Genomic DNA, 27,761 nt, shown 5'->3' with positions numbered 1-27,761 from the left:
TCCAGAATGACAACCATCTCCGCACCATTCCACCAATCAGGCCTTTATGGTAGAGTGGCAAGATGGAAGCCAATCCTCAGTAAAAGGCACATGACAGCCCGCTTGGAGTTTGCCAAAGGCACCTAAAGGATTCTCAGACCATGAGAAACAAGATTCTCTGGTCTGATGTAACCAAGATTGCACTCTTTGGCCTGAATGTCAAGCATCACGTCTGGAGGAAACCTTGTACCTTCCCTACGGTGAAGTATGGTGGTGGCAGCATCATGCAATGGGGATTTTTTTCAGCGGCGGGGACTGGAAGACTAGTCAGGATCGAGGCAAAGATGAACGGAGCAAAGTACAGAGAGACCCTTGATGAAAACCTGCTCCAGAGCACCCAGGACCTCAGACTGGGCCAAGGTTCACCTTCCAACAGGACAACGACCCTAAGCACACATCCAAGACAACACAGGAGTGGCTTCGGAACAAGTCTCTGAACGTCCCTGAGTGGCTCAGCCAAAGCTCGTATTTGAACGCGATTAAACATATCTGGAGAGACCTGAAAATAGCTGTGCAGCGACGCTCTCCATCCAACCTGACAGAGCTAGAGAGGATCTGCGGAGAAACTCCCCAAATACAGGTTTGCCAAGCTTGTAGAGTCATACCCAAGAAGACTTGAGGATGTAATCGTTGCCAAAGGTGCTTCAACAAAGTACTGAGTAAATGGTCTGAATACTTACGGAAATGTGATCAGTTTGTATTTTTTTTGTTTTGTTGATATTTGCGACAAATTCTAAAAAACGGTATTTGCTTTGTCACTATGGGGTATTGTGTGTAGATTGATGAGGAAAAAAAAGATTTCATCCATTTTAGAATAAGGCTGTAACCTAACAAAATGTGGGAAAAAAATCAAGGGTTCTGAATACTTTCCGAATGCACTGTATATGGAAAAACAAGTTTTAAAAAATGTAACCAACCGATTTGTCGAAAGAATAGACGACTCTCGGTATTATACGATAATCAATCAATTCTGCCCCACAAAGGGAAATCTGAATGAATTCACTGATATCACTGATTAACTTTATTGTGTGTAGATTTAAGTTTGTTATAGTTTCCATATTGTTGGAGAGTCGGGGGTTGTCCACTGTTATTAAAATAAAAATCGCATCTGTCAATAGTAATTTTTTTTAAACTACAGAATTTTCAGGATTTTTTGCTATTGGACAAGTAAATAATCAGTCTCACTTATCAGTACTCCTTCACTGCCGACTACATCACATTGGATTTCTGGCTGAGTGTTACGAAGGAGACTCTCTCTCAACATAATATTCCAGCAACATTATTCAATCTCTTAATTCAAAGACTTAATCATGGACACTCTTACTGACAGTTGTGGCTGCTTTGCGTGATGTATTGTTGTCTCTACCTTCCTTCCCTTTGTGCTGTCGTCTGTGCCCAACAATGTTTGTACCCTGTTTTGTGCTGCTGCCATGTTGTGCTGCTGCCATGTTGTGTTGCTGCCATGTTGTGTTGCTGCCATGTTGTGCTGCTGCCATGTTGTGTTGCTGCCATGTTGTGTTGCTACCATGTTGTTGTCATGCTGTGTTGTCATGTGTTGCTACCATGCAATGTTGTCATCTTGGGTCTCTCTTGTCGTGATGTTTGTTTTGTTCTATATTTTATTTATTTTTAATCCCAGCCCCCATCCCCGCAGGAGGCCTTTCGCCTTTAGGTAGGCCGTCATTGTAAATAAGAATTTGTTCTTAATTGACTTGCCTAGTTAAATAAAGCTTACATAATAAAAAAATATTGTCAAAAGTCTCAAAACTTACCTTCTACAGGCTTCTCTGCTCTTAGCCTTTCATGCGCTGCTCCCACTGTAAATGTTAGCCAATCAACATTTGACTCGGGACAGTTTGAGGCAGCAGATCTGATCTAGCCCCAGGAAATTATTATCAAATGAATCAGAGTAGAGGATTCGCACACCTCCACTTTCACTGATAAAAAGTCCTCGTAGAGAAAAATACATTGAGATTGGCCCACACACAGATATTGACACACAGTCACGCACATTAGGGTTGAGCGGTATTCATATGGTCATACCGTCTTTGTACCATAATGGGGTATACAGTATCACCGGCAGTGCACACAAGGGGGCACCATTTATTTCCATGAAAAAAAATATATATATATATGCTAACAAAGTACTAGCAAATTCCCACAGCATTCGCTAGCTAAATGCTAACAAAGTACTAGCAAATTCCCATAGCATTCGCTAGCTAAATGCTAACAAGAGTATGTGGGCGTAAACAAATTGCAAGGACAGACACCACAGCTCATAAAGTTTTACAACTATCTCAAAAGGTTTGCTGCGGTATTGAAAATCATACCGTGGGTATTACAAATACCTTGATATACTGTAGATCAGCCAAGCCTAACAGTCACACACACAGTCACAGACACACAGTGACAGGCACACAAAGTCACACACACACACACACACACATCAGTGTGTAGTGGAGGAACAAGGAAGTACAAGTACCTTTACTCGAGTAGCATTTGGGTGGCAGGTCGAAGGGCACAGGAAATGCGGTAGAGGGAGTGGTGGCAGGAAACACGTCCATCTGGACGGGAAAGGTACTCATGCTCTGAGAGGAGAAAAATGACAGACCCAAAATCATTATTTAGTATTTAACTAGATGAACCTTTATTTCAACACATGGGTAGGAACAGACAAAAAAAAGAAAAGCTAGTTAGATGGAACACTATTCCGACCAATCCTTCATCATCATCAAGCTCAGTAAAATCTCATTGGAATGTGCGCACCTCTCTCCCTCTCCTGTCACATAGAACGGCTAGGTCAATAAGTTTCCCTGCCTCCTTTGCTTCATAGCCGCTGATTTGTACAATTAGTAGATGACATTGCATTCACCTACTGACTACAGCAGGGCTAGGCAACATGTTATGTGTTGGAACTGCAACTAAATCATTCACATACTGTGTTGCTGGCCCATGACCCATATCAAGCTAGCACAGAAGAAAATGAAGGAAAGGAGACAAGGGAACATAACGGACACTAATAGAATGTAGTCTAACTGTCTGTCAGTGTCTAAACGTGGTCCAGCAGAGACAAAAATAAGACCCTGGCGTGAATTACCCGTGGAGACATTTATCTGTGCGCTACACACTGCTCCCTCCAGCTGCCACGGCAACATGATTTCGCAAATGAGGCAGGATCTCATTGGCTCATAAGTACGGTGAAGCTGAGAAATGCTCATGGAGTCTCCTTGGGCAGGACAGAGATGGGTTTTCAGGGGAGAATTACCCTTGAAGTTATTCGGGACGCAGTATGGCTGCTACAGACAGCAGGGGTGGATGGGGGCATATCTGTCCACTGCAGATGACAATTAAATAAGGTAAAGCTGTCACTGTTATGACAAAACAAATGGTTTCTGTCAAATGAGAGAAAGTGAAGCGGATGTAAATAGTCAAACTGATTGATTGTTCACACTTTTAAAATTGTGTTCAAAATCTTTTCTTTATAGAGTGATGGTCAAGAGAGTCCATATTAGGCCTCCCGAGTGACGCAGTGGTCTAAGGCACTGCATCGCAGTGCTAGCTGTGCCACTAGAGATTCTGGGTACGAGTCCAGGCTCTGTCACAGAAGGCCGCAACTGGGAGACCCATGGGGCGGTGCACAATTGGCCCAGCATTGTCTAGGTTAGGGGGAGGTTTTGGCCGGCAAGGATGTCCTTGTCCCATCTCACTCTAGCGACTCCTGACACGGTCGCCCTGTGCACAGTGTTTCCTGGGCATTCTGTCAAGAAGCAGTGCGACTTGGTTGGGTTGTGTTTTGGGGGACGCATGGCTCTCGACCTTTGCCTCTCCCGAGTCCATACGGGAGTTGCAGCGATGAGACAAGATTGTAACTACCAATTGGATACCATGAAATAGGGAGGAAAAGGGGTTAAAAAATAATAAAATAAAAAGTCCATATTTTGAAAGAGGAAGTAAAGTACTTTTAGCATTAGTTTTCGTTTCAGTCTCCACTAACCCAAGCTAATTGTATGTTTTTTCCCCCCTATCAATAATGTCAAATTAACAGCTGTACAGAAAGACTCATGTGAAGGCCAAATTACAGAGGAGGAACTTCTTGATGATTTTTTATTAAAGCCTTTAAGTCTTACTACATTTACACACACTGTATATAGATGTATCTATTGTGTTATTGACTGTACGTTTGTTTATCCCATGTGCAACTCTGTGTTGTTGGGGTCACACTGCTTTGCTTGATCTTGGCCAGGTCGCAGTTGTAAATGAGAACTTGTCTACCTGGTTAAATAAATGTGAAATATATATATTTTTTTAACGTCCAGGAAAACTCCAGGGCTGGATGGCATACCAACCTTTTTTTGATATACTCAGAGGACCGTTATTAGCATGTTTAAACCACTCCTACGTAAATGGTAGATTATCACACACTCAACAAAGTCTGATTTCATTATTAGTGAAACAGATTCCAAGTGGTAAATATAAAGACCCAGTCCATCTAAAAAAAATGGAGGCCTCTTACACTTCACTGTTGTGATGCAAAAATTATAGCAAAATGCTTAGCGCATAGAATTTTAAAAAAGGTATTGTCGGATATTATTCATCCTAAATCAGACAGTTTTTTTACATGGACGATATATTGGAGATAATATGTACTAGAAACAGTAGAACACTATGAAATATCTGGGAAACCAGGCCTGGTATTCATAGCGGACTTTCAAAAAGGCCTTTGATAAAGTATGACTGGAGTTTATATATAAAAGCCTGGAATATTTTAATTTTGGAGAATCTCTTACAAAATGGGTTAAATACTCACCCTAAGTGTAAAATAGTCAATAATGTCTACTACTCAGAGAGTTGTAAACTGTCAAGAGGAGTAAAACAAGGTTGTCCACTATTGGCATATCTATTTATTATTGTCATAGAAATGTTAGCTATTAAAATCAGATCAAACAATAATATTAAGGGATTTGAAATCCAGGGCTTAAAAACAATGGTGTCATTGTACGCTGATAATTGTTTTGTTTTAAATTCACAATTAGGATCCCCCCACAGCCTTATTAAGAATCTAGATACTTTTTCTAAACTCTCTAGATTAAAACCAAATTATGATAAGTGTACTATAATACGTATTGGATCACAAAAAAAACTACTTTTACATTACCGTGTAGTTTACCAATAAAATGGTCTGACGGGGATGTGGACATACTCGGTATACAAATCCCGAAAGAAAGAAATGATCTCACTCCAATACATTTTTATAGAAAGGTGGCAAAAGTATATAAGATGTTTTTTCCTTTCCATGGTAGCAACTTGTCTATTTGTGGAAAAATCACCCTGATTAACTCTTCAGTCATATATACCTATTTGCTTATAGCGACCTGTTTTTTAAAATTATATAAGCAAATGTTTTGGATTTGGAACGTCAAACCAGACACAATTAAAAGGGCCTATTTATATAATGAATATGACAGAGGGCAGAAATGAATAAATATGAAAGCATTAGACCTCTCACTAAAGGCGTCAGTCATACAAAAGTTATACTTAAATCCGAACTGGTTCTCTAGCAAATTAGTAAGAATGTCTCACCCCATGTTCAAGAATGGCCTTTGTCCTTTTATTCAGATTACAACCTCTCACTTTCGGTAATTTGAAAACAAAATCTCCCCAAAATATATATATTTTTAAACAAGCCAAAGGAAGTTGGTTGCAATTTCAGTTTAATCCACCTGAAAAGACAGAGCAAATAATACAACAAATAGTGGTTAAACTCAAATATACAGTGGGGAGAACAAGCATTTGATACACTGCCGATTTTCCTACTTACAAAGCATGTAGAGGTCTGTCATTTTTGATCATTATCACTTCAACTGTGACAGACGGAATCTAAAACTAAAATCTTATTTTATTGCATGACATAGGTATTTGATCACCTACCAACCAGTAAAAATTCCAGCTCTCACAGACCTGTTAGTTTTTCTTTAAGAAGCCCTCCTGTTCCCTACTCATTACCTGTATTAACTGCACCTGTCCACACACTCAATCGAACAGACTCCAACCTCTCCACAATGGCCAAGACAAGAGAGCTGTGTAAGGACATCAGGGATAAAATTGTAGACCTGCACAAGGCTGGGATGGGCTACAGGACAATAGGCAAGCAGCTTGGTGAGAAGGCAATTATTAGAAAATGGAAGAAGTTCAAGATGACGGTCAATCACCCTCGGTCTGAGGCTCCATGCAATATCTCACCTCGTGGGGCATCAATGATCATGAGGAAGGTGAGGGATCAGCTGAGAACTACACAGCAGGACCTGGTCAATGACATGAAGAGAGCTGGGACCACAGTCTCAAAGAAAACCATTAGTAACACACTACGCCGTCATGGATTAAAATCCTGCAGCGCACGCCCCCTGCTCAAGCCAGCGCATCCCCCCGTCTGCTCAAGCCAGCGCATGTCCTAGGCCCGAACACCATCTGAAGTGGAAACATCATTCTTTGGGGATGCTTTTCTGCAAAGGGGACAGGACGACTGCACCGTATTGAGGGGAGGATGGATGGGGTCATGTATCGCAAGATCTTGGCCAACAACCTCATTCCCTCAGTAAGAGCATTGAAGATGGGTCGTGGCTGGGTCTTCCAGCATGACAACGACCCGAAACACACAGCCAGGGCAACTAAGGAGTAAGAAGCATCTCAAGATCCTGTGGTGGCCTAGCCCGTCTCCAGACCTGAACCCAATAGAAAATCTTTTGAGGGAGCTGAAAGTCCGTATTGCCCAGCGACAGCCCCGAAACCTGAAGGATCTGGAGAAGGTCTGTATGGAGGAGTGGGCCAAAATCCCTGCTGCAGTGTGTGCAAACCTGGTCAAGAACTACAGGAAACGTATGATCTCTGTAATTGCAAACACAGGTTTCTGTACCAAATATTAAGTTCTTCTTTTCTGATGTATCAAATACTTATGTCATGCAATAAAATGCAAATTAATTACTTAAAAATCATACAATGTGATTTTCTGGATTTTTGTTTTAGACTCCGTCTCTCACAGTTGAAGTGTACCTATGATAAAAATTAGACCTACATGCTTTGTAAGTAGGAATACCTGCAAAATCGGCAGTGTATCAAATACTTGTAAAATATATCATAAATAGGACTGGTGGAGTCATGTAGGGGCGGCAGGTAGCCTAGTGGTTAGAGCGTTGGACTAGCAACCGAAAGGTTGCAAGATCGAATCCCCAAGCTGACCAAGACAGCCCTTGAATAAGGTAGTTAACCCACTGTTCCTATGCCTTCATTGTAAATAAGAATTTGTTCTTAACCGACTTGCCTAGTTAAATAAAGATAAAATGTCACACATGCAGCTAACACAAATATATGGAAATGTCTGCTCTAACCAAAATTACAACCAACTAATTGCAGCATTACAGTAAAAATAGTAAAAGGCAAGTGGAAGGGGGAACAAGTAAGGAACTTGTCTGTCGGCCCTGCATTAAAAGACCAAAATTGGTCAAAGAAAAATTGTGATAAATAAAAATGTAAACCAGTTTCATTTAAGGTCCAAGCTGTGCCATATAGATTGCAAGCTGTGCCATATAGATTTTCGATGTACCGATTCCATGGCACATGATTTATGAATTGACATTCAAAACAAAGCCGGATTTAAATTATACAAAATTCTTGCAACCAATAGAACATTATTTATATGGGGGATACAACCTTCCCATCTCTACAGATTTTGCTGTGAAGAGGTAGTGTCCATATGAAGCTCGTTTTTGGTCACAGGTCCATGAATGGCTGAAAAATTGCAACATTCACCTGGAGCTAACTCTGCAGATAGCAATACTAGGTTTTTGAAAAGTCAGTCAATCGATCAAAAATATGTATGCAACATTTTTTAATTTAATTTACAATCTTTAATTTACAATCTGTAGAAACTATGAGAATAGAAAGGTTCAGAACATTTGTGAAGCATCACAGCACTGTTGAAAAATATATGGCAAATATAAATCCAATATGGATGGTGTTAATTAATTAAATTAAAGGGTTTAGACCCTTTAAAAAAAATGTTCCCCTAAAATGTCATACCCAAATCTAACTGCCTGTAGATCATGTCCTGTAGCAAGAATATGCATATTCTTGGTACCATTTGAAAGGAAACGCATTGAAGTTTGTGGAAATGTTAAAGGAATGTAGGAGAATATAACACATTAGATCTGGTAGAAGATAGTACAAAGAAAAACAAAGACAACATTTTATTTTGTACCATCATCTTTGAAATGCAAGAGAAAGGCCATCATGTATTATTCCAGCCCAAGTGCAATTTAGATTTTGGCCACTAGATGGCAGCAGTGTATGTGCAAAGTTTCAGACAGATCCAATGAACCATTGCATTTTCGTTCAACATTTTGATCAAGACTGCCTAATTTGTGTATTAATAACTTTGCACTCTCCTCAAACATAGGATAGTATTCTTCACTGTAATATCTACTGTAAATTGGACAGTGCAGTTAGATTAACAAGAATTTAAGCTTTCTGCCAATATCAGATATGTCTATGTCCTTGGAATGTTTCTTGTTACTTACAACCTCATGCTAATGCGTTAGCCTACGTCAGCTCAACCGTCCAGTCAAGGGACACCGATCCACGAAGAAGTAGGTGGGAGTGGTTGAATGGAGCTGAATGGTGGGACTACTAACAACAAGATAACCAACGTAAAATATACTGTGTCTGTAAAATGTATATAGGTTCATGTATATAGGTTCAAATGTTTGTGAAATAGCACAGTTAAACATATATGGCAAATAGAAATCAAACTGGATGGATATCCGAAATAGATGGGAGAGTTGGAACTTAGAGGAAGGCCAGGACTAAAAACAAACAAAATATAACTAATGTAAATTAGATTGTGTCCATAAAATGTATATAGTATGTATAAGCTGGAAGTAGAAGCCTAAGTGTTGTCGTTTATTAGTTTACTCCAATTAGGTGAGGGGTGGTAGGGTTGCGGAAAATGATAAAGGAAAATTTAATTTGAAAAAGATCCCTTTTTCAGGACCCAGTCTTTCAAAGATAAAAAATCCAAATAACTTCACAGATCTTCATTGTAAAGGCTCTAAACACTGTTTCCATGCTTGTTCAATGAACCATAAACAATTAATGAACATGCACCTGTGGAACGGTCATCAAGATACTAACAGCTTACAGACGGTAGGCAATTAAGGTCACAGTTATGGAAAACTTAGGACACTAAAGAGGCATTTCTACTGACTCTGAAAAACACCAAAAGAAAGAATCCCAGGTTCCCTGCTCTTCTGCGTGAACGTGCCTTAGGCATGCTGCAAGGAGGCATGAGGATTGCAGATGTGGCCAGGGCAATAAATTGCAATGTCCATATTGTGAGACGCCATAAACAGCGCTACAGGGAGACAGGAAGGACAGCTGATCGTCCTCGCAGTGGCAGACCAAGTGTAACAACACCTGCACAGGATCGGTACATAAGAACATCACACCTGCAGGACAGGTACAGGATGACAACAACTGCCCGAGTTACACCAGGAATGCACAATCCCTCCATCAGTGCTCAGACTGTCCGGAATAGGCTGAGAGAGGCTGGACTGAGGGCTTGTAGGCCTGTAAGGCAGGTCCTCACCAGACATCACTGGCAACAACATTGCCTATGGGCACAAACCCACCGTCGCTGAACCAGACAGGACTGGCAAAAAGTGCTCTTCTCTGACGAGTCGCAGTTTTGTCTCACCAGGGGTGATGGTCGGATTCGCGTTCATCGTCGAATGAGCATTACACCGAGGCATTTCCTCTAGAGCAGGGTGGAGTGTCCGTCATGGTCTGGGGCGGTGTGTCACAGCATCATCGGACTGAGCTTGTTGTCATTGCAGGCAATCTCAACGCTGTGCGTTACAGGGAAGACATCCTCCTCCCTCATGTGGTACCCTTCCTGCAGGCTCATCCTGACATGACCCTCCAGCATGACAACGCCACCAGCCGTACTACTCGTTTTGTGCGTGATTTCCTGTAAGACAGGAATGTCAGTGTTCTGCCATGGCCAGCGTAGAGCCCAGATCTCAATCCTATTGAGCACGTCTGGGACCCGTTGGATCGGAGGGTGACGGCAAGGGCCATTCCCCCCAGAAATGTCCGGGAACCTGCAGGTGCCTTGGTGGAAGAGTGGGGTAACATCTCACAGCAAGAACTGGCAAATCTGGTGCAGTCCACGAGGAGGAGATGCACTGCAGTACTTAATGCAGCTGGTGGCCACACCATACTGTTACTTTTGATTTTGCCCCCCCTTTGTTCAGGGACATATTATTCCAATTATGTTAGTCACATGTCTGTGGAACTTGTTCAGTTTATGTCTCAGTTGTTGAATCTTATGTTCATACAAATATTTACACATGTTAAGTTTGCTGAAAATAAACACAGTTGACATTGAGAGGACATTTCTTTTTTGCTAAGTTTATATACACACACAGACACACACTACCGTTCAAAGGTTTGGGGTCACTTAGGAATGTCCTGGTTTTTTAAAGAAAAGCACATCTCTTTGTCCATTAAAATAAAATAGATCATAAATACAGTGTAGACATTGTTAATGTTGTAAATGACTAGTGTAGCTGGAAACGGCTGATTTTTAATGGAATATCTACATAGGCGTACAGAGGCCATTATCAGCAACCATCACTCCTGTGCTCCAATAGCACGCTGTGTTAGCTAATCCAAGTTTATCATTTTAAAAGGCTAATTGATCATTAGAAAACCCTTTTGCAATTATGTTAGAACAGCTGAAAACTGTTCTCCTCATTAAAGAAGCAATAAAACTGTCCTTCTTTAGACTAGTTGAGTATCTGGAGCATCAGCATTTGTGGGTTCGATTACAGGCTCAAAATGGCCAGAAACCAAGACATTTCTGAGAATTGAAGGCTATTCCATGCGAGAAATGGAAAGAAAGAAACGGAAGATCTCGTACAACGCTGTGAACTACTCCCTTCACAGAGCAGCGCAAACTGCAGACAGTAACATTGATGGAAGCTACAATCTAGCTGCCATATTAAAGCTGATCTACCCCTAAAAAAAAAAGCTCTCTCCATTCTGTCCATCCACCCGTGAAGACAAACAGGCAGGCAGGCAGACAGACAGACACCCTCAAACCCACACAAGTTGTGCTGTACTGATGCTACATCAAATCAAGGACAGGGACAGTCGGCTTTTGTCCCAGAGAACAGAACGACCTCATCGGGAGAAAGACGAACAGAATAGTCACAAAGACCAAGGGAGAAAAAATAAAGAGAAGAACACAGCGCCAAGTGAAGGATGTCATGGTTACACTAACCTGCCTAGCATCTAATTAAACGGACCTCGTTCTTTTAAATAGAAAAATACACAAACTTGTCTTTTCAAGCAAGAAGTCTTTGTGCGACTGTCCCTACTCGAGTCACATCTGAGGTCTGAGGTGTTACTCTCAATGGTGTCCCTGAATGTCAGAAAGTTGTGATGACTAGCTATATTCTTTCATAAATGCTTTCATTTCTTTCTAGGGGAAAACCAGGAAGTCTTCCAATAGTGGGGGCTAGGCGCTTTGTTCTGGTCAGGTTGAAGCTCTGGCCCTCTCAACCAGTGTCACCTCCACAACCATCATGTTGCTTAGCAACTGTTGAGGTAATTCTAAGGCAAGGGACAAATTACATTGTATGTGTGTGTGTGGTGTGTTGGAAGCCCCCTCTGTCTACATATGGAGGATAGTGGAGAGACATTCATTATTACATGTACATAAATGGAGTATGTTTACCGAGCCCTAGAATCTAGTATCCTAATTTATGATCCATGGGCATAACTCGAAAGCACATCTCCCTTGGACATCAATGTGTGTGTGCGAGTGTGTGTCACTTACGAAGGCAGAGGGCACATAGAGGACTCCCAGTTCGTATGACCGGACCATCACCTGCGTGTTGTTCTTCTCCAGAGCCCCCCACGCTGCTTTGGACAAATTAGCACTGGGGACAGGAGAACACACACATAATATTGAAAGTAGATTGGAGAATATGACAACAACTACGACATACATGCATTTTTCCCCCCACGTCGCACAAAATGATTAGTTGACGTAGTCCCAACGTATTGAAAGATCAGTGGGTCGTCTTCACATACAACACATTGGCTAATTGACACCAGAAGTAAAATATCCCCTTAATGGGAAACCCTGTTGCAATTACATCACCAAAGCCAAGTATTGACCCAAATCTTAGTTAAATAGTCCAACGCTCTAACCACCTGCCTCTCATTGCACTCCACGAGGAGACTGCCTGTTACATGAATGCAGTAAGCCAAGGTAAGTTGCTAGCTAGCATTAAACTTACCTTGTAAAAAACAATCAATCAATCATAATCACTAGTTAACTACACATGGTTGATGATATTACTAGTTTATCTAGCATGTCCTGCGTTGCATATAATTGATGGGGTCTGTATCGTTGCTCCAATGTGTACCTAACCATGAACATCAATGCCTTTCTTAAAATCAATACACAGAAGCTATACTGTTACACTGGCAATACTAAAGTGCCTATTAGAACATTCAATAGTCAAAGGTATATGAAATACAAATGGAATAGAGAGAAATAGTCCTACAATTCTTATAATAAATACAACCTAGAACTTCTTACCTGGGAATATTGAAGACTCATGTTAAAAGGAACCACCAGCTTTCATATGTTCTCATGTTCTGAGCAAGGAACTTAAACGTTAGCCTTCTTACATGGCACATATTGCACTTTTACTTTCTTCTCCAACACTTTGTTTTTGCATTATTTAAACCAAATTGGAAAGGTTTCATTATTTATTTGAGGCCAAATTGATTTTATTGATGTATTATATTAAGTTAAAATAAGTGATCATTCAGTATTGTTGTAATTGTCATTGTGTGGCACATCAAGAAACTGATTAAACAGCATGATCAATACACAGGTACACCTTGTGCTGGCGACAATAAAAGGCCACTCTTAAACGTGCAGTTTTGTCACACAACACAATGTCACAGATTAGCAATTGGCATGCTGACCACAGGAATGTCCACCAGAGCTGTTGCCAGAGAATTATATGTTAATTTCTTTGCTATAAGCCACCTCTCCAACACCGTTTTAGAGAATTTGGCAGTACGCCCAACTAGCCACACACCACCTGTAACAACACCAGCCCAGGAACTCCACTTCTGGCGTCTTCACCTGCGGGATCGTCTGAGAACAGACACCCGGACAGCTGATGAAATTGAGGAGTATTTCTGTCTGCAATAAAGCCCTTTAGTGGGGAAAAAAACAAATTCTGATTGGCTGGGCCTTCATCCCCAGTGGGTGGGCCATTCTCCCAAGTGGGTGGGCCTATGCCCTCCCAGGCCCACCCATGGCTGTGCCCCTGCCCAGTCATGTGAAATGCATAGCTTAGGGCCTAATTATTTATTTCAATTGACTGATTTCCTTATATCAAATCACAATTTATTGGTCACATACACATATTTAGCAGATGTTATTGCGGGTGTAGAGAAATGCATCTGTTCCTAGCTCCAACAGTACAGTAATATCTAACAGTTCACAACAATACGCACTAATCTAAAAGTAAAATAATGGCATTAACAAATATATAATAAATAAACATTAGCAATGTCGGAGTGGCATTGACTAAAATACAGTAGATTAGAATACAGTATATAAATATGAGATGAGTAAAACAGTATGTAAACATGATTAAAGTGGCCAGTGATTACAGTTCTATGTATATACGGCAGCAGCTTCTAACGTGCAGGGTTACCTAACCGGGTGGAAGCCGCTGTTGCACCTCTTCAGCACACTGTGTGGGTGGGATCATTGATGTGTTCGCAGAGGAACTTGAAGCTTTCTACCTCCTCCACTGCAGTCCCGTCGATGTGAATAGGGGCCTGCCCCCTCTGCAGTTTCCTGAAGTCCACGATGAGCTCCTTTGTTTTGACGACATTGAGTGAGAAGTAATTCTACCAGGGCCCTCACCTCCTCCCTGTAGGCTCTCGTGTCATTGTTGATAATCAGGCCTACTACTGTTGTGCCACCTGCAAACTTGATGATTGTGTTGGAGGCGTGCGTGGCCACGCAGTCATGGGTGAACAGGGAATACAGGAGGGGGCTGAGCATGCACCCTTGTGGGGGCCCTGGGTTGAGGAGCAGCGAAGTGGAGGTGTTGTTTTCTACCTTCCCAACCAGTGGGCGGCCTGTCAGGAGGTCCAGGACCCAGTTGCACAGGGCGGGGTTCAGACCCAGGGCCCCACGCTTAATGATGAGCTTGGAGGGTACTATGGTGTTGAATGCTGAGCTATAGTCAATGAACTGCATTCTTACATATTACTCTTGTCCAGATAGGGCGGTGTGCAGTGCGATGGCTATTGCATCGTCTGTGGAGCTATTACGGCGGTAGGCAAATTGAAGTGGGTCTAGGGTGTCAGGTCAGGTAGATGTGACATGATCCTTAACTAGCCTCAAAGCACTTCATGATGACAGAAGTGAGTGCTACGGGGCAATAGTCATTTAGTTCAGTTACCTTTGCTTTCTTGGGTACAGGAATGATGGACATCTTGAAGCAAGTGGAGACAGCAGACGCAGATAGGGAGAGATTGAATATGTCCGTAAACATTCCAGGCAGCTTGACTGTTCATCATCTGAGGACGCGGCTAGGGATGCCGTCTGGGTGTCGGTGGCACTGTGTTATCCTCAAAGCCGGCGAAGAAGGTGTTTAGCTTGTCCGGAAGCAAGACGTCGGTGTCCACAACGTGGCTGGTTTTCCCTTTGTAGTCCGTGATTGTCTGTAGACCCTGCCACATGTCTTGTGTCTGAGCCGTTTTTGACGTTTTGCGCGAATGCTGCCATCTATCCACGGATACGGTGACTGATGAACCCCATCCCCGTATCTGTGTATTCGTCGATGTTATTCTCAGAGGCTACCCGGAACATATCCCAATGCGCGTGATCAAAACAATCTTGAAGCATGGATTCCGATTGGTCAGACCAATGTGGAGTAGACCTTAGCACAGGTACTTTCTGTTTGAGTTACTGCCTATAGGAATGGAGGAGCAAAATGGAGTCGTGATCAGATTTGCCGAAGGGAGGGCTTTATAGGCATTTTGAAAAGTTGAGTAGCAGTGATCCAATGTTTTCCTAGCACGAATAAAACAGTCAATGTGTTGGTAGAACTTCGGTAGCGTTTTTCTCAGATTTGCCTTGTTAAAATACCCAGCTTACAATAAATGCCACAATAACCAGTGGTTTCCAGTTTGCATGAAGTCCAATGTAGTTCTTTGAGGTCCGTCGTGGTATTGGCTTGAGGGGGAATATACACGACTGTGACTATAACCGAAGAGAATTCTCTTGGGAGGTAATATGATCGGCATTTGATTGTGAGGTATTCTAGGTCGGATGGACAAAAGGACTAGAGTTACTGTATGTTATCACAATCATACCATGAGTAGTTAATCATGAAACTGTAACTCTGTAAAATAGTTAAAATTTTAGCATGTTGCGTTTATATTTTTGTTTAGTATATTATTTAAAATCATGTTTGAGATAAATCCAACATTTTCTAATTGATCAAGTATCCCTTGTGTCAAACTGACAGGGCTGACGATAACAGGGTTGAGGTTTTAGGTGAAGCCCGGCCATTAGTCCTCATATGCTGAATAGCATGTGACCGCATGGTGTTCATAAAAATAGTAATTATACATATGTTCCACACATAATGAAAGTGTAATCAAATGAAAGTTCTCCAAACAGGGTTGACGTGTTAAGCTCAACCACCTCAGCCAAAGATGATAAAACAACTATAAATAGAGAGAAGTTACTTCCATTCCCACCATGCTGTTCAGATGACCCAAATGTTGTCATCTGCTGTGAATCATTTAACTGATTATTATAAATGGGTAAATTGTCTGCATAACAGGGTTGGCCTTAAAATGAGGGACAGACGTAAAATGCTTTACTAATCAGAAAAATGTCAATAAAAATCTTCAGAAATTAAGGAGCAAAAGAGCAAAATAACAAGGCCTTTACAATGATGGTGAAACTTTGATACATTTTTGGATTAAGTTTGTAGGGGGGGGGGGGAATTAGGTTTATTGAAGTCTCCATGTGATTTATATTAAAGTACACTTCATTTAATATAACAAGCTTTTAGATTTAAATATTGGTGGATCATTTCTACTTAAATTATGAAAAGGGACACAAAAGGCACCCATTTCGTGGAACGTCCCACAAAGCAAAAATGGGTGTAACATTAAGCTTCACTACATGCTATCAGTAGTATTTAGATTAACAATTTTCTTACATTAAGTTATAAATATTGAAAATATATTTTTTCTGACTTGGCTAATTTGTCAACATTTTGTTGAACATAATATATTCTATGTGCATATCAAAGATCCAGAATGGAATCTCTGCTACTTTTAGATTTATAATCCAATTTGTAAGAATTACTCACAGAATGTGAATGTGAAAATGGTCACACTCGGTTGGTGATTTGCATGCTCTGCATGGCCGTACAGCATTTACTGCGATGCTGCCTCCGCAGAAGTCAGAGCATTCAGACTTCTTGCGCTTATATTTTCTATATTCATGTTTATATTTTTATATATAATTTTTTAAAGAAAATTGTAATTGAAATCAAAATACTAGTCATATTAAAAGAGGAAGCGGTAAAGCTTTGTGGAGTCTTAAAGGAGGCCTGGGTACGGCCAAAAGGTTACAAATGCTACAACTTCAAAACATTATTTCTCAATTATGCTCAAAGATACAAATGTCAAATATATGTCAACAATCCTTCCCCCAGAGAACCCTTCTATGGATTAAATGTTGTGAAATTCCCTAAAATCATTGTCATTTTTGATCTACTTCGTGAAGAATCACAGAGTATGGTTACCATTTAGCTGCTAGGCAACCAGGTCTAAAATGACAGGGAACTATGGCCTATAGCGATAAGGTACCACAGACAGAGTATGATGGGTAAATATACTGGCTTATTTGTAATGGTGCTATCAGTACATGGGGAGTTAAGTGCAGATAGCAGAATACATAAACAGACCACTCCTCTCTAGACTGCTAGACTCTATTGGCAGATCTGAGAGGGAGAGGAGTTTTTCAGGAGAAGGATCAGAGAGGTGTGATCATAAATAACTGACAAATAAAAACAGAGTGAGCGAGTGGTGGTGCTGATCATGAAGTTTAAAAAAAAATCAACAACCATGATGAGGTGTTGACGTTAGCCATTTTCCTTCAAGGTGTTTCCTGCCTTTTCATGGTGAAAACATCAGGGTCATCCCCAAAACACCAACAGCCTTTTGGGGAAACAATGCTCTTAACTGGGCATCCGTTTAAAGAGTGTGTGTGTGTGTGTCTGGTTAAACAATAGCACCGTGACTAAGACACAAGTTGTTCCCCGTTCAGCTGGTAAGGGGTGTTCCTAGGCAACTGCCTGTCTGTCTTGAGTTTGAAGTCATATTGTGGACTCTTGAGACGTTTCACATACACACACGTGCAAAAGCAGGCCTCTAACCTTGTGACAAGGAACCAGGCTAGTTGTGTGAAGTCTGGCGAAGCCCTCATGTAGGTCTTGATGTGTGGCATGGCGTGACTCCTCCCCGTCGTCTCAGCTTGCCAGCGACTAGACACACAAAAAAAAACGTAAGTACATCATTTGCTGTGGGTCGAAGTATACCGTGACTTATTCCACATTTTGTTGAGTTAAAGCCTAAATTCAAAATGGATTAAATAAATACAAATCTCACCCATCTACACACAATAACAAAGTAAAAACATGTTTTTAGAAATGGATCCTAATTTATTGAGAATGAAACAGAAATATCAAATGTACATAAGTATTCACACACCCGAGTCAATACTTTGTACAAGCACCTTCAGCAGTGATTACAGCTGTGAGTCTTTCTGGGTAAGTCTCGAAGAGCTTTCCACAACTGGAATGTGCAACATTTGCCCATTATTATTTTCAAAAGTCTTCAAGCTCTGTGAAATTGGTTGTTGATCATTGCGAGACAACCATTTTCAGGTTTTGTCATAGATTTTAAAGTAAATTTAAGTCAAAACTGTAACTAGGCCAATCATGAACATTCACTGACTTCTTGGTAAGCAAATCAGTGTAGATTTGGCCTTGTGTTTTTGATTATTGTCCTGCGGAAAGGTGAATTCATCTCCCAGTGTCTGGTAGAAAGCAGACAACCAGGTTTTCCTCTAAACGTTTGCCTTTGCTTCGATCCATTTAGTTTATTTTTTATCCTGAAAAGCTCCCCAGTACTCAACAATTACAAACATACCCATAACATGATGCAGCCACCACTACGCTTGAAAATATGGAGAGTGGTACTCCGTAACGTGTTGCATGGGATATGCCTTAAACATAACACTTTGTAATCAGGACAAATATTTTTGAAATATGACTTTAGTGCCTTGTTGCAAAACGGATGCATTTAAAATATATATTTTTATTCTGCACAGGCTTTTTTTGCGTTTCACTCTCAATTAGGTTAGTATTGTGGAGTACAATGTGGGGTAACATTGTAGTTACCCCACAACACTAACCTCCCATACTCAGTTCTCCTATCACAGCCGTTAAAGTGTTTTAAAGTCCCCATTGGACTCATGGTGAAATCCCTGAGCGGTTTCCTTCCTCTCTCAACTGAGTTAGGAAGGATGCCTGTCTTTGTAGCGACTGGGTATATTGACACACCATCCAAAGTGTAATTAAGAACTTCACCATGCTCAAAGGGATATTCAAAGTCTGCTATTTTAAAATGGACGGGAAAACCTTCCTGGTCTTTGTGGTTGAATCTGTGTTTGAAATTCCCAGCTCAACTGAGGGCCCTTTCAGATAATTGTATGTGTAGGGTACAGAGATGTAGTTATAAAAAAATCATGTTTAACACTATTATTGCACACAGAGTGAGTCCATGCTATTAATTATGTGACTTGTTAAACACATTTTTACTCCTGAAATTATTTAAGCTTGCCATAACAAAGGGGTTGAATATTTAGAGACAACTCAGCTTTAGACATTTTTTATTTATTTATATAAAACCGGGAAACATTTCTAAAAACATAACCATGGGGTAATTTAATCTCTTAATTCAGGCTGTAAAACAACAAAATGTGGAAAAAGTCCAGGGGTGTGAATACTTTCTGAACATGCTGTAGTATCAGCTTACACCAGGGTTCCAGACTGCGACCATTTAGTCGCATTTTGCAACCCTTTTGACTTGGCTGTGCAATTCAAGTTGTAATTGGTCGCGTCTGTGAGAGTCTCAAAGTCTAGCTGGTCAACTCACTCAAAAAACGTCTTATTTTTTGGCCGGCTAAAACCATAATTGACAATGGTCAACATGGTCAAACAGTATCGCTAAATTAAAGTGTATTGATTTCTGCCATGAAAGTGCCTGCTCTGCCCATGACAGTGCCCGTTTCGCCGGGGCTGGCTGCGCTGATGAGTGAGCAAACATTTGTGCAAACATTTCAAAATGCAGTAGTGGGAAAAATACAATTTTGAAAATAAGTAGGCTGCTGTTAATTGAAATGAGGATGGTCTTAGTTTTCTGGGGGTATGACATTTATTTAAACTCTCAATATTGAGTGATTGACACAGTTTTAAAAACGACGTTTACGGTATGTCTGAGATGCTGGGTCTGCCGTGTCTTTATGAGACGCAGAGTAGGTGAACGGATTATCTCTGCACATGTGGTTCCCACCGTGAAGCATGGAGGTGGTGGTGTAATGGTGCTTTGCTGGTGACACTGTCAGTGATTTATTTAGAATTCAAGGCACACTTAACCAGCCTGGCTACCACAGCATTCTGCAGCGATACGCATTCTGGTTTGCGATTAGTGGGACTATCATTTGTTTGTCACCAGGACCCGAAATACACCTCCAGGCTGTGTAAGGGCTATTTGACCAAGAAGGAGAGTGATGGTGCTGCATCAGATGACCTGGCCTTCACAATCGCCCGACCTCAACCCAATTGAGATGGTTTGGGATGAGTTGGACCGAAGAGAAGGAAAAGCAGGCAAGTAATGCGCAGCATAAGCATTCCTCATGAAGCTGGTTGAAAGAATGGCAAGAATGTGCAAAGCTGTCATCAAGGCAAAGGGTGGCTACTTTTTTTGGTTACTACATGATTCCATGTGTGTTATTTCATAGTTTTGATGAATTGTAGAAAATAGTCAAAATAATGAAAAACCCTTGAATGAGTAGGTCTGTCCAAACATTTGACTGGTACTGTACACCCGGTGAAACATCTGGCTCCTTGTTCTATCTGTGGTAATAGTGTTGGGCAGAGTAGAGGAGTTCGACTTACTGGAAGTAGCTGTGGAGCCAGATTTGTTTCTGAGCAGTCTGGATGCTGTAGGGTAGAGAGCCACCGGCTGGAACGACAATTACACTGTTAGTTCAGTGTAACCTTCGTAACAATGTCATAGAGCTTTCAGAATAACATCAGAAATCTTCCATGATGCTGTCAAGCACTACAATACTACATTAAAGCCTTCGTGAAACCTTCATATAGCATTCATAACAATGTCATAAGACCACAATCCTGTCTGCACCTGGTTTCTGATAACTACAGTAATGCTTACTCACAGCACCACTGTAAGCTTGGACTTTGAGACAAGAGGAGAGGAACAGGAGAAAGTGAGTCAGTGTTGCCAGGCCGGAATGTGGCTGAATCTTTACCTGGATACCCCTCCAGACTGGTCCTCACATCGTCCACTGACGGGTAGATCTGCGGAAGATGGAACACATGTTGACACACCATGTATCAAATACCTGGCTGGGGAACACACATGTAAATCAAAATCAGACCACAACCTCCTCATCCACCAGGAAAGCAGCCATGTTTTGAGCTTCACTAATGAGCACCCGACATAGAGCAGACTGTATGACCAGATGAATACAGCCTGTTGGGGGGGGGTCTCTCTTCACAACAAACCTCACAGTTAGAGACTGAGTCACACACACACATATAGGAGGTTGCATTCCCACGCACGTACACACACTAGGGAATAAACAGGCAAGGTTGAGCTAGGTCTGTCTATCTAGGCCTATTCTTACACGGCCAAATGTCTCTGTCTATCCGTCTGTCAGAAACAGTCACAGGGGGTGAGATTCAGTGTGGAGCCATGACTTTCAGCTGACATTTGCTGAAAGATCCATAAGGAACACTAATCAATGGGACACAGTCCATCAAAGGGACAAATTCTCTAAAAATCCACAGGAAGACATTTTTATTGAACTGATGCAGGGAAGTGATATAACATAGAGCCCTCAGAAAGTATTCACACCACTTGACCTTCTCCACATTTTGTTGTGTTACAAAGTGGGATTAAAATGGATTTGTCTTTTTTTTTCTACGACCTACACAAAATACTCTGTTAAAGTGGAAGAAATATATATAATTTCACACACACACACAAAGTCGGAAGTTCACATACACTTAGGTTGGAGTCATTAAAACTCGTTTTTCAAGCACTCCACAAATTTCTTGTTAACAAACTATAGTTTTGGCAAGTAGGTTAGGACATCTACTTTTATTTTATTTGGGCATTTTTTTTGTTCAGAAATGTGGTGAGTACTCTCTTTGTTCGCTGGACTTTATCCTGCTAACTGTTCCAAATGTGCGAACTGAATTTGGTAAAAGGGCTTTTATGTACTCTGCGCCATCGTCGTGGTGCGCCTTACAAAATACTTTTAAACTGGAAGACCTTGTCCCGATTGGTATTTTTAAATCACTGATGAATGATCTTGAGACTGATTCCCTGACCTGTCGACGTTTTTAATTTGCTGTTTTTGATTTTCTTATGCTCCTGTGAATTCTATGGTTTTTACTAGACACTAAAGAGGCCTAACTGTGATCTTAATTGTCTACTGTCAATTTAAAATTCAGGCTTTAACACAACAAAATGTGGAAAAAGTCAGGGGGTGTGAATACTTTCTGAAGGCACTGTATACAGCAATATTATAAAACTGAACATACCCTGATAACACAATGGTAATGTTTCTACATGATCATTTCAGTTATTTCCGTTATTGTGTTTAGAAGACTGGGACTCTTGTGCTTCGCATAATAACTAGTAAGCAACAATATGTAGAATAGAGATGAAATAAGAGGATATATTTCTGTCAGGTAATGTGGTGGGTTGGACAACAGGGGAAATGTCCTCACACACACATACACGCAGGCTGAACGCACACACACAAATTGTGCCCGAGCTAGCACAAACAAAGAGACAGACATACAGCACACGCACACCAAAAACCACACATCCAAATGATTCCACCCAGGCCTCTCTAACACACACACACACCTCGTCTCAATGCTAGTTTTAATGAAACCAGCGGGGACCCCCCCCGAGTTAAAGTCCAGGAGCATCATTTAAAAACGGTTGCATTCATTTTACACTAAATTTCTACATGTACCATTACTGAAAAGACTGCGCACCACAAAAAGATCTTGATTCATAAACTTGGTGCGTGCCATACATACACGTCTCCTGTTATAAATCAGACATGTCGTAAAACGGTGCGTAGGGTAACGAGCATTATAACGCCACCATTAAAACATGCATCATTCACCTTTTACGGTAACAATAACGCCTTTATTTGCCGTATACTTTGGAAATATTGGAATTAGGCCAAGACAGTATCTAAAGGATATAGCCATGGTGAACTTAATCAAATGCCTTTGGAGGTGTAGTCAGAATGTTTTCTTTTTTGCGGTGACATTTGTTGTATCGGACCATTTCTGAACGACAAAAACAGTTGCAAATTGTTGTGGCCCTGTAAACAGATCGTTTGAATTCAATAATGTTTTGCATTTACTTTTTCCAAAGCCAAAATTTTCTGCACTGCCTGCAAATTCTGAAACACTGTCTACCCGGAAACTACGGTAGAAGGGAGAGATGAAGAGAGAGAGAGAGAGAGGACAGAAAGAGAAGACAGGATATGAAGATAAGAGGAGACACACACACAGGTGCAAATTCATTACTCTATGATAAAAGAACACTTCCTAATTAGATGCATTGTCATCCTCTCACGTTTGTTTTTCTTTGTATTTTCTTCTACCAGATCTAATGTGTTATATTCTCTTACATTCAGTTCACATTTCCACAAACTTCAAAGTGTTTCCTTTCAAAAATATGCATATCCTTGCTTCAGGGCCTGAGCTACAGGCAGTTAGATGTGCTATGTCATTTTAGGCGAAAATTGAAAATATAAGAATCCCTAAGAATTAACGGTGTGTTGAGTGCTCTTCTACACAATGCTGTTCTTTTAACTAAGGAACAAGAGTCTTGAATGGATACAGTACCTTTAATAATATTTGCATGTGTGGTTTTAAAGCACTGTAATGCTACCAATGAAGTAGATAAAGACTGGATTGCTGACGCTATGTATTGGCCATTGAGACGCTTTGAAGCCATTTTGTCACTCCCCAGTAGGAGCAGTCCTCTATAGGAATGAATAGAATTCTACAGTATCTCAATTCAAATGTTTCAAGGACAAAATTACATGTTTTTAAAGTATTTTGGTTGTTGTAGTGGGGACAGTAACATTAGTAATCTCAAAATAATACTTTAAGTAAAATGTTTTATATTTAACTTACATAATATAATTTAAAAGTATATATTAAGGCAGGGATGGGCAACTTTGATGAATCGGAACTCTTCATGAGCGGCCGCGGTGGCTTGTGGGTCTGCGTACCCACATCCATACCCACGCAAACACTTCTACTAATTTTGCCATAGGGCGGAGAGAAAAATGTACAGTATTAAAGATAATTTCCTGCAATTCTACACATTGAGAAATGTTTGCAGTTTTTAATATGATATCTGATGATCAATGGGCCTACCCCCCAGGCGGTAATTCGACCATGCTTACTACAATGTTAGACAGCTAGCCGCTAGACTACCGTACCAATCGGGGGAAAAATAGCTGACATGGCAGGGCTTTAGATGTCAGTTTTTTAAATTAAATAACAAAATAATCAAGCAATTACTCTGACGAGAATTGGATTATGCAGCGGTGCTGACGCAGTGCACAGCAGGGCAGTGTATGGCTGACATTGTGTAAATTGCCTATATTCCTATTTTCTATAGCCCATTTTAATAAATATGTTGTATTTACACAAAGCAAGGGACTTTATTTTCTCTCCATTTTATATGAACATGACATGGCCTATTAAGCCATTTTCAGTTTAATGTAGGCTAGATATCTCCTGCCGTGCTATTTCATGATCAAACAAATGAATCTAACAGAGTTTTAGGCTATCTCAGAAAGTTAAGTCGTTTTTGAATAACCCCAAAACATGGGAGGCCTGAGGTAATATTGAGAGAGAACAGCAAGATAAAAAAAAAAATCAAATGAGAAATTTGAACAAACATTACAGCTGAGCAAAGCATTATAGGACAGGAATTATACATACAAGGCCAGAAAAAATATCCTTCCTTGACATGGCGATCCAGACGGCCAAAAGCCTAAACCTACTAACTGAAATGTCATAAAACATAAGACAAATGAAAGTATTTTCCAAATTATTCGAATAAAAAGTGTTTAATGTCCGAAAGCTGCAGCTTTTAAGAATAATAATTATGAAAATCGGAGTCTATGCTATTCTCATTCACAGATTCGTTTTGAATGACAAATATTTTAGGCCACAAGAAGTGAAATTGAGCAAACAATACTAAGATAGAAAAATCTGATGAGGAGTCAAAATTTAAAAAAAACTTAGGCAACAGCTGAGGAAAGCTTATGAAAGAAATGTGTTGTTGGCTTAGGCCTATTGCCATATTATTCTAGCAATGTGCAACACATATAGTATCCTAGGCCTAATAAGAGAGGAGGATGAGGATAAAATGCAAAACAGTTTATAATTATGCAGTTTTGAGGACAGCAGAGATACTCTGTAGCCCATGATCTCTACTTGTTTTGTACGATATTTTGAATGGCCGCTAGAGGGCGATAACATTGTGCATGGCAGGGGTGTCAATTCTCTTTGGCTATCTGCTCCGATTTCAGAGCACTCTCGTTTGATTGTACTAATAATAACTGCTGAATTTATGAACACTCAACCCTCGTTGAATATGGCTGGTGTCAGTAAACGTCAGCAAAAAAGCCTAATTCAATTGTTGCCAGCAGCAAAGTTAGTCACCACACATGTAAACAGCCTAATCAGCTCTGGAAGGGTGAGTAAAATGGTCAGTGAGGTTCTCTCTCATTTGTGTCTGGAAATAGCTAGCAAGCTAGCAAACGTTAGCCAGTTAGAAGGGCAGTCAAGCACCCAAGCTAAGGTCAGAACGCTCGAGTCAACCCTACTCCTCGGCCAGAGCGTCCAGTGTGCGCTCTGAACGCTCAGAGAGTGAAAAGCTCTGAATTTACAAACAGACAATTTGACAACACTCTGGCACTCCAGATTGAATTTAAGACCACACCCGAAGTCGTAAAATGTGTAGCTAGTAATATGTTATGCTAACAAGCTAGCAAGAGGTTGCATAGCAACAGCAACAACTTCAGGTAGACAAGCGAAGCGCTAGTACGCTCAACTGAAAGGATTCTGTTCGTTTACAGTATACTTGAATGAACTAATAGTATATGTATTTGTATATACTCATTAAGTATGTAGAATACAGTATGTTTGTATGGGTATTCGAAACACAGCTCTAGACAACCAGGTGAGGGGAATTCCTTACTAATCAGTGACCTTAATTCATCAATAAAGTACAAGAAAGGAACAGTGCCCAATATCAGTCATCTAGTGTATATATAAATCATTGAATGCAACCAGGGCCAGCTCTAGCCTTTTGGGGGCCTGAAGCAATATTTGGTTGGGGGGGGCACATTGCTGGCAAAAGAGTGGCTTAAGCCCACCCCCTACTTTTTCGACCTTCTGTTAAAAATCGCGCAACATTTTGGCGTCCTGCTACTCATGCCAGGAATATAGTATATGCATATGATTAGTATGTGTGGATAGAAAACACTCTCACGTTTCTAAAACTGGTTAAATCACGGCTGTGACTATAACAGAGCGTCTGTTTCATCGAAAAGCGCAGGAAAATCTGATCACTGAAAGCGGAAAAAAATATCCATGCGCCACTCCCAGGAATTGTTAAAGGTGAACCGTATTAAATGAGGCCGAGGTTGCAGTACCTACAGCTTCCACAGGATGTCTAGTCTTCTCATTTGCTTCGGATTTGATTCTTGGTCGAACCGACCCAAGGGAACCGATTCCCTCCGACCTCCAACTGGATGTATTGGTTGAGTTTTTTCCGGACATTTTTTCCAGACGACCACCTATCGAATTTACATCGCCTCCTGATGAATTTTATCGCTTATTAACGTGTACTAATACCTAAAGTTGCATTACAAAAGTATTTCGAAGTGTTTTGTGAAAGTTTATCGTCGACTTTTTTACTTTAAAAAAATGACGTTACGTTATGAAACGCTATTTTTTTCCGTTTATCACACAGTCTTCATAGATCGATATCTAGGCTATATATGGACCGATTTAATCGAAAAAAAGACCCAGTATTGATTATGGGACATCAAGGAGTGCCAACAAAGAAGATGGTCAAAGGTAATGAATGTTTTATATTTTATTGTGCGGTTTGTGTAGCGCCGACTATGCTAATTATTTTGTTTACATCCCCTGCAGGTCTTTTGGGGTGTTACATGCTATCAGATAATAGCTTCTCATGGTTTCGCCAAAAAGCATTTTAAAAATCTGACTTGGTGCCTGGATTCACAACGAGTGTAGCTTTAATTCAATACCCTGCATGTGTATTTTAATGAACGTTTGCGTTTTAACTAATACTATTAGCGTTTAGCGTAGCGCATTTGCATTTCCAGAGCTCTAGATGGGACGTCTGCGTCTCAAGTAGGAGCAAGAGGTTTTAACAGAGGAGAGGAAATGTTGCAGTTTAAAATTCTGTAATTCTACACATTTTGCCAAAGGGCAGAAAGAACACTGAAACTTTATAACTAACATCATGCAATTCTACACATTTTGCCATGGGGTAGAGATATTTTTGCAGTTTAAAAGCTAATTTCCTAAATTTTTCCATGACTTATACCATGTTAAGATGATATCTGAGTGTGAGTGAGTAACAAAATAAAAAATGGGGGCCCCCTGGAGTTCAGGGCCCCTGGGCACGTGCCCTGCGTGTCCGATTGATAATTTGGCCATAATTACAACAAGATTTAGATAGCTGGCTATACTAACTTACCAATCTAAAAAATGTTTGCTGACATGGGCTAATTGAGTCACTGTCGTTGAGTGACTGTGAGTGACTAACATAACTAACCAAATTTCAAACCCTTGTGTATTCAGGGCCGGTGCTGATTGCCACCCTCTCTAGGGTGGCCAGTTAGAGACGATAGAGTTACAGTGGCAGGTTTTTGGAACGTACCAACTAAATATATACAGAGGGGGACTAGTACAATATGGTTGTTTTATAGAACGTACCAAGTGCATGGGGGGATCTGGGCGAAGAGACGATTTGCCCAGGGTGGTCAGAGTGCGCTGGAACTCCCCTGCCAGCCACTTGGTCTTGTCCAACCCCATGGAGCCGATGCTGGAGAACTGACCAATGACAGGCCACTTCTCTTCGTTGGGGATGGGCCGTGTGTGGTCGCGCAACAGCTATACAAGAGAGAGACACAGAGA

At 40.8% G+C, this 27,761-nt stretch overlaps 1 protein-coding gene across 2 annotated transcripts in view; it reads right to left on the bottom strand.

Annotated features, from left to right (window-relative positions):
- The window catches only part of tdp1 (tyrosyl-DNA phosphodiesterase 1), a 57,615-nt gene that overhangs the window by 17,706 nt on the left and 12,148 nt on the right, over positions 1-27,761 (bottom strand). The window contains exons 10-16 of one of the 2 annotated variants that reach the window (XM_042329821.1): positions 27,561-27,737; positions 20,780-20,828; positions 20,406-20,472; positions 17,601-17,708; positions 11,933-12,035; positions 2,522-2,627; positions 1,786-1,856 (exon numbers count right to left, since the gene is read on the bottom strand). In XM_042329821.1, the coding sequence (XP_042185755.1) occupies positions 1,801-1,856; positions 2,522-2,627; positions 11,933-12,035; positions 17,601-17,708; positions 20,406-20,472; positions 20,780-20,828; positions 27,561-27,737 (666 nt within the window). In that variant the 3' untranslated portion in view covers positions 1,786-1,800. Of the gene's footprint in view, positions 1-1,785; positions 1,857-2,521; positions 2,628-11,932; positions 12,036-17,600; positions 17,709-20,405; positions 20,473-20,779; positions 20,829-27,560; positions 27,738-27,761 lie in introns of those variants that run through there. The other variant, XM_024436851.1, reaches the window with a different exon arrangement.

The sequence above is a fragment of the Oncorhynchus tshawytscha genome, linkage group LG11, assembly GCF_018296145.1.
Source record: "Oncorhynchus tshawytscha isolate Ot180627B linkage group LG11, Otsh_v2.0, whole genome shotgun sequence".
Classification (NCBI taxonomy): Eukaryota; Metazoa; Chordata; class Actinopteri; order Salmoniformes; family Salmonidae; genus Oncorhynchus; species Oncorhynchus tshawytscha.
The sequence above is the reverse complement of the archived record's forward strand: the minus strand, read 5'-3'. Positions and strand labels throughout refer to the sequence as shown.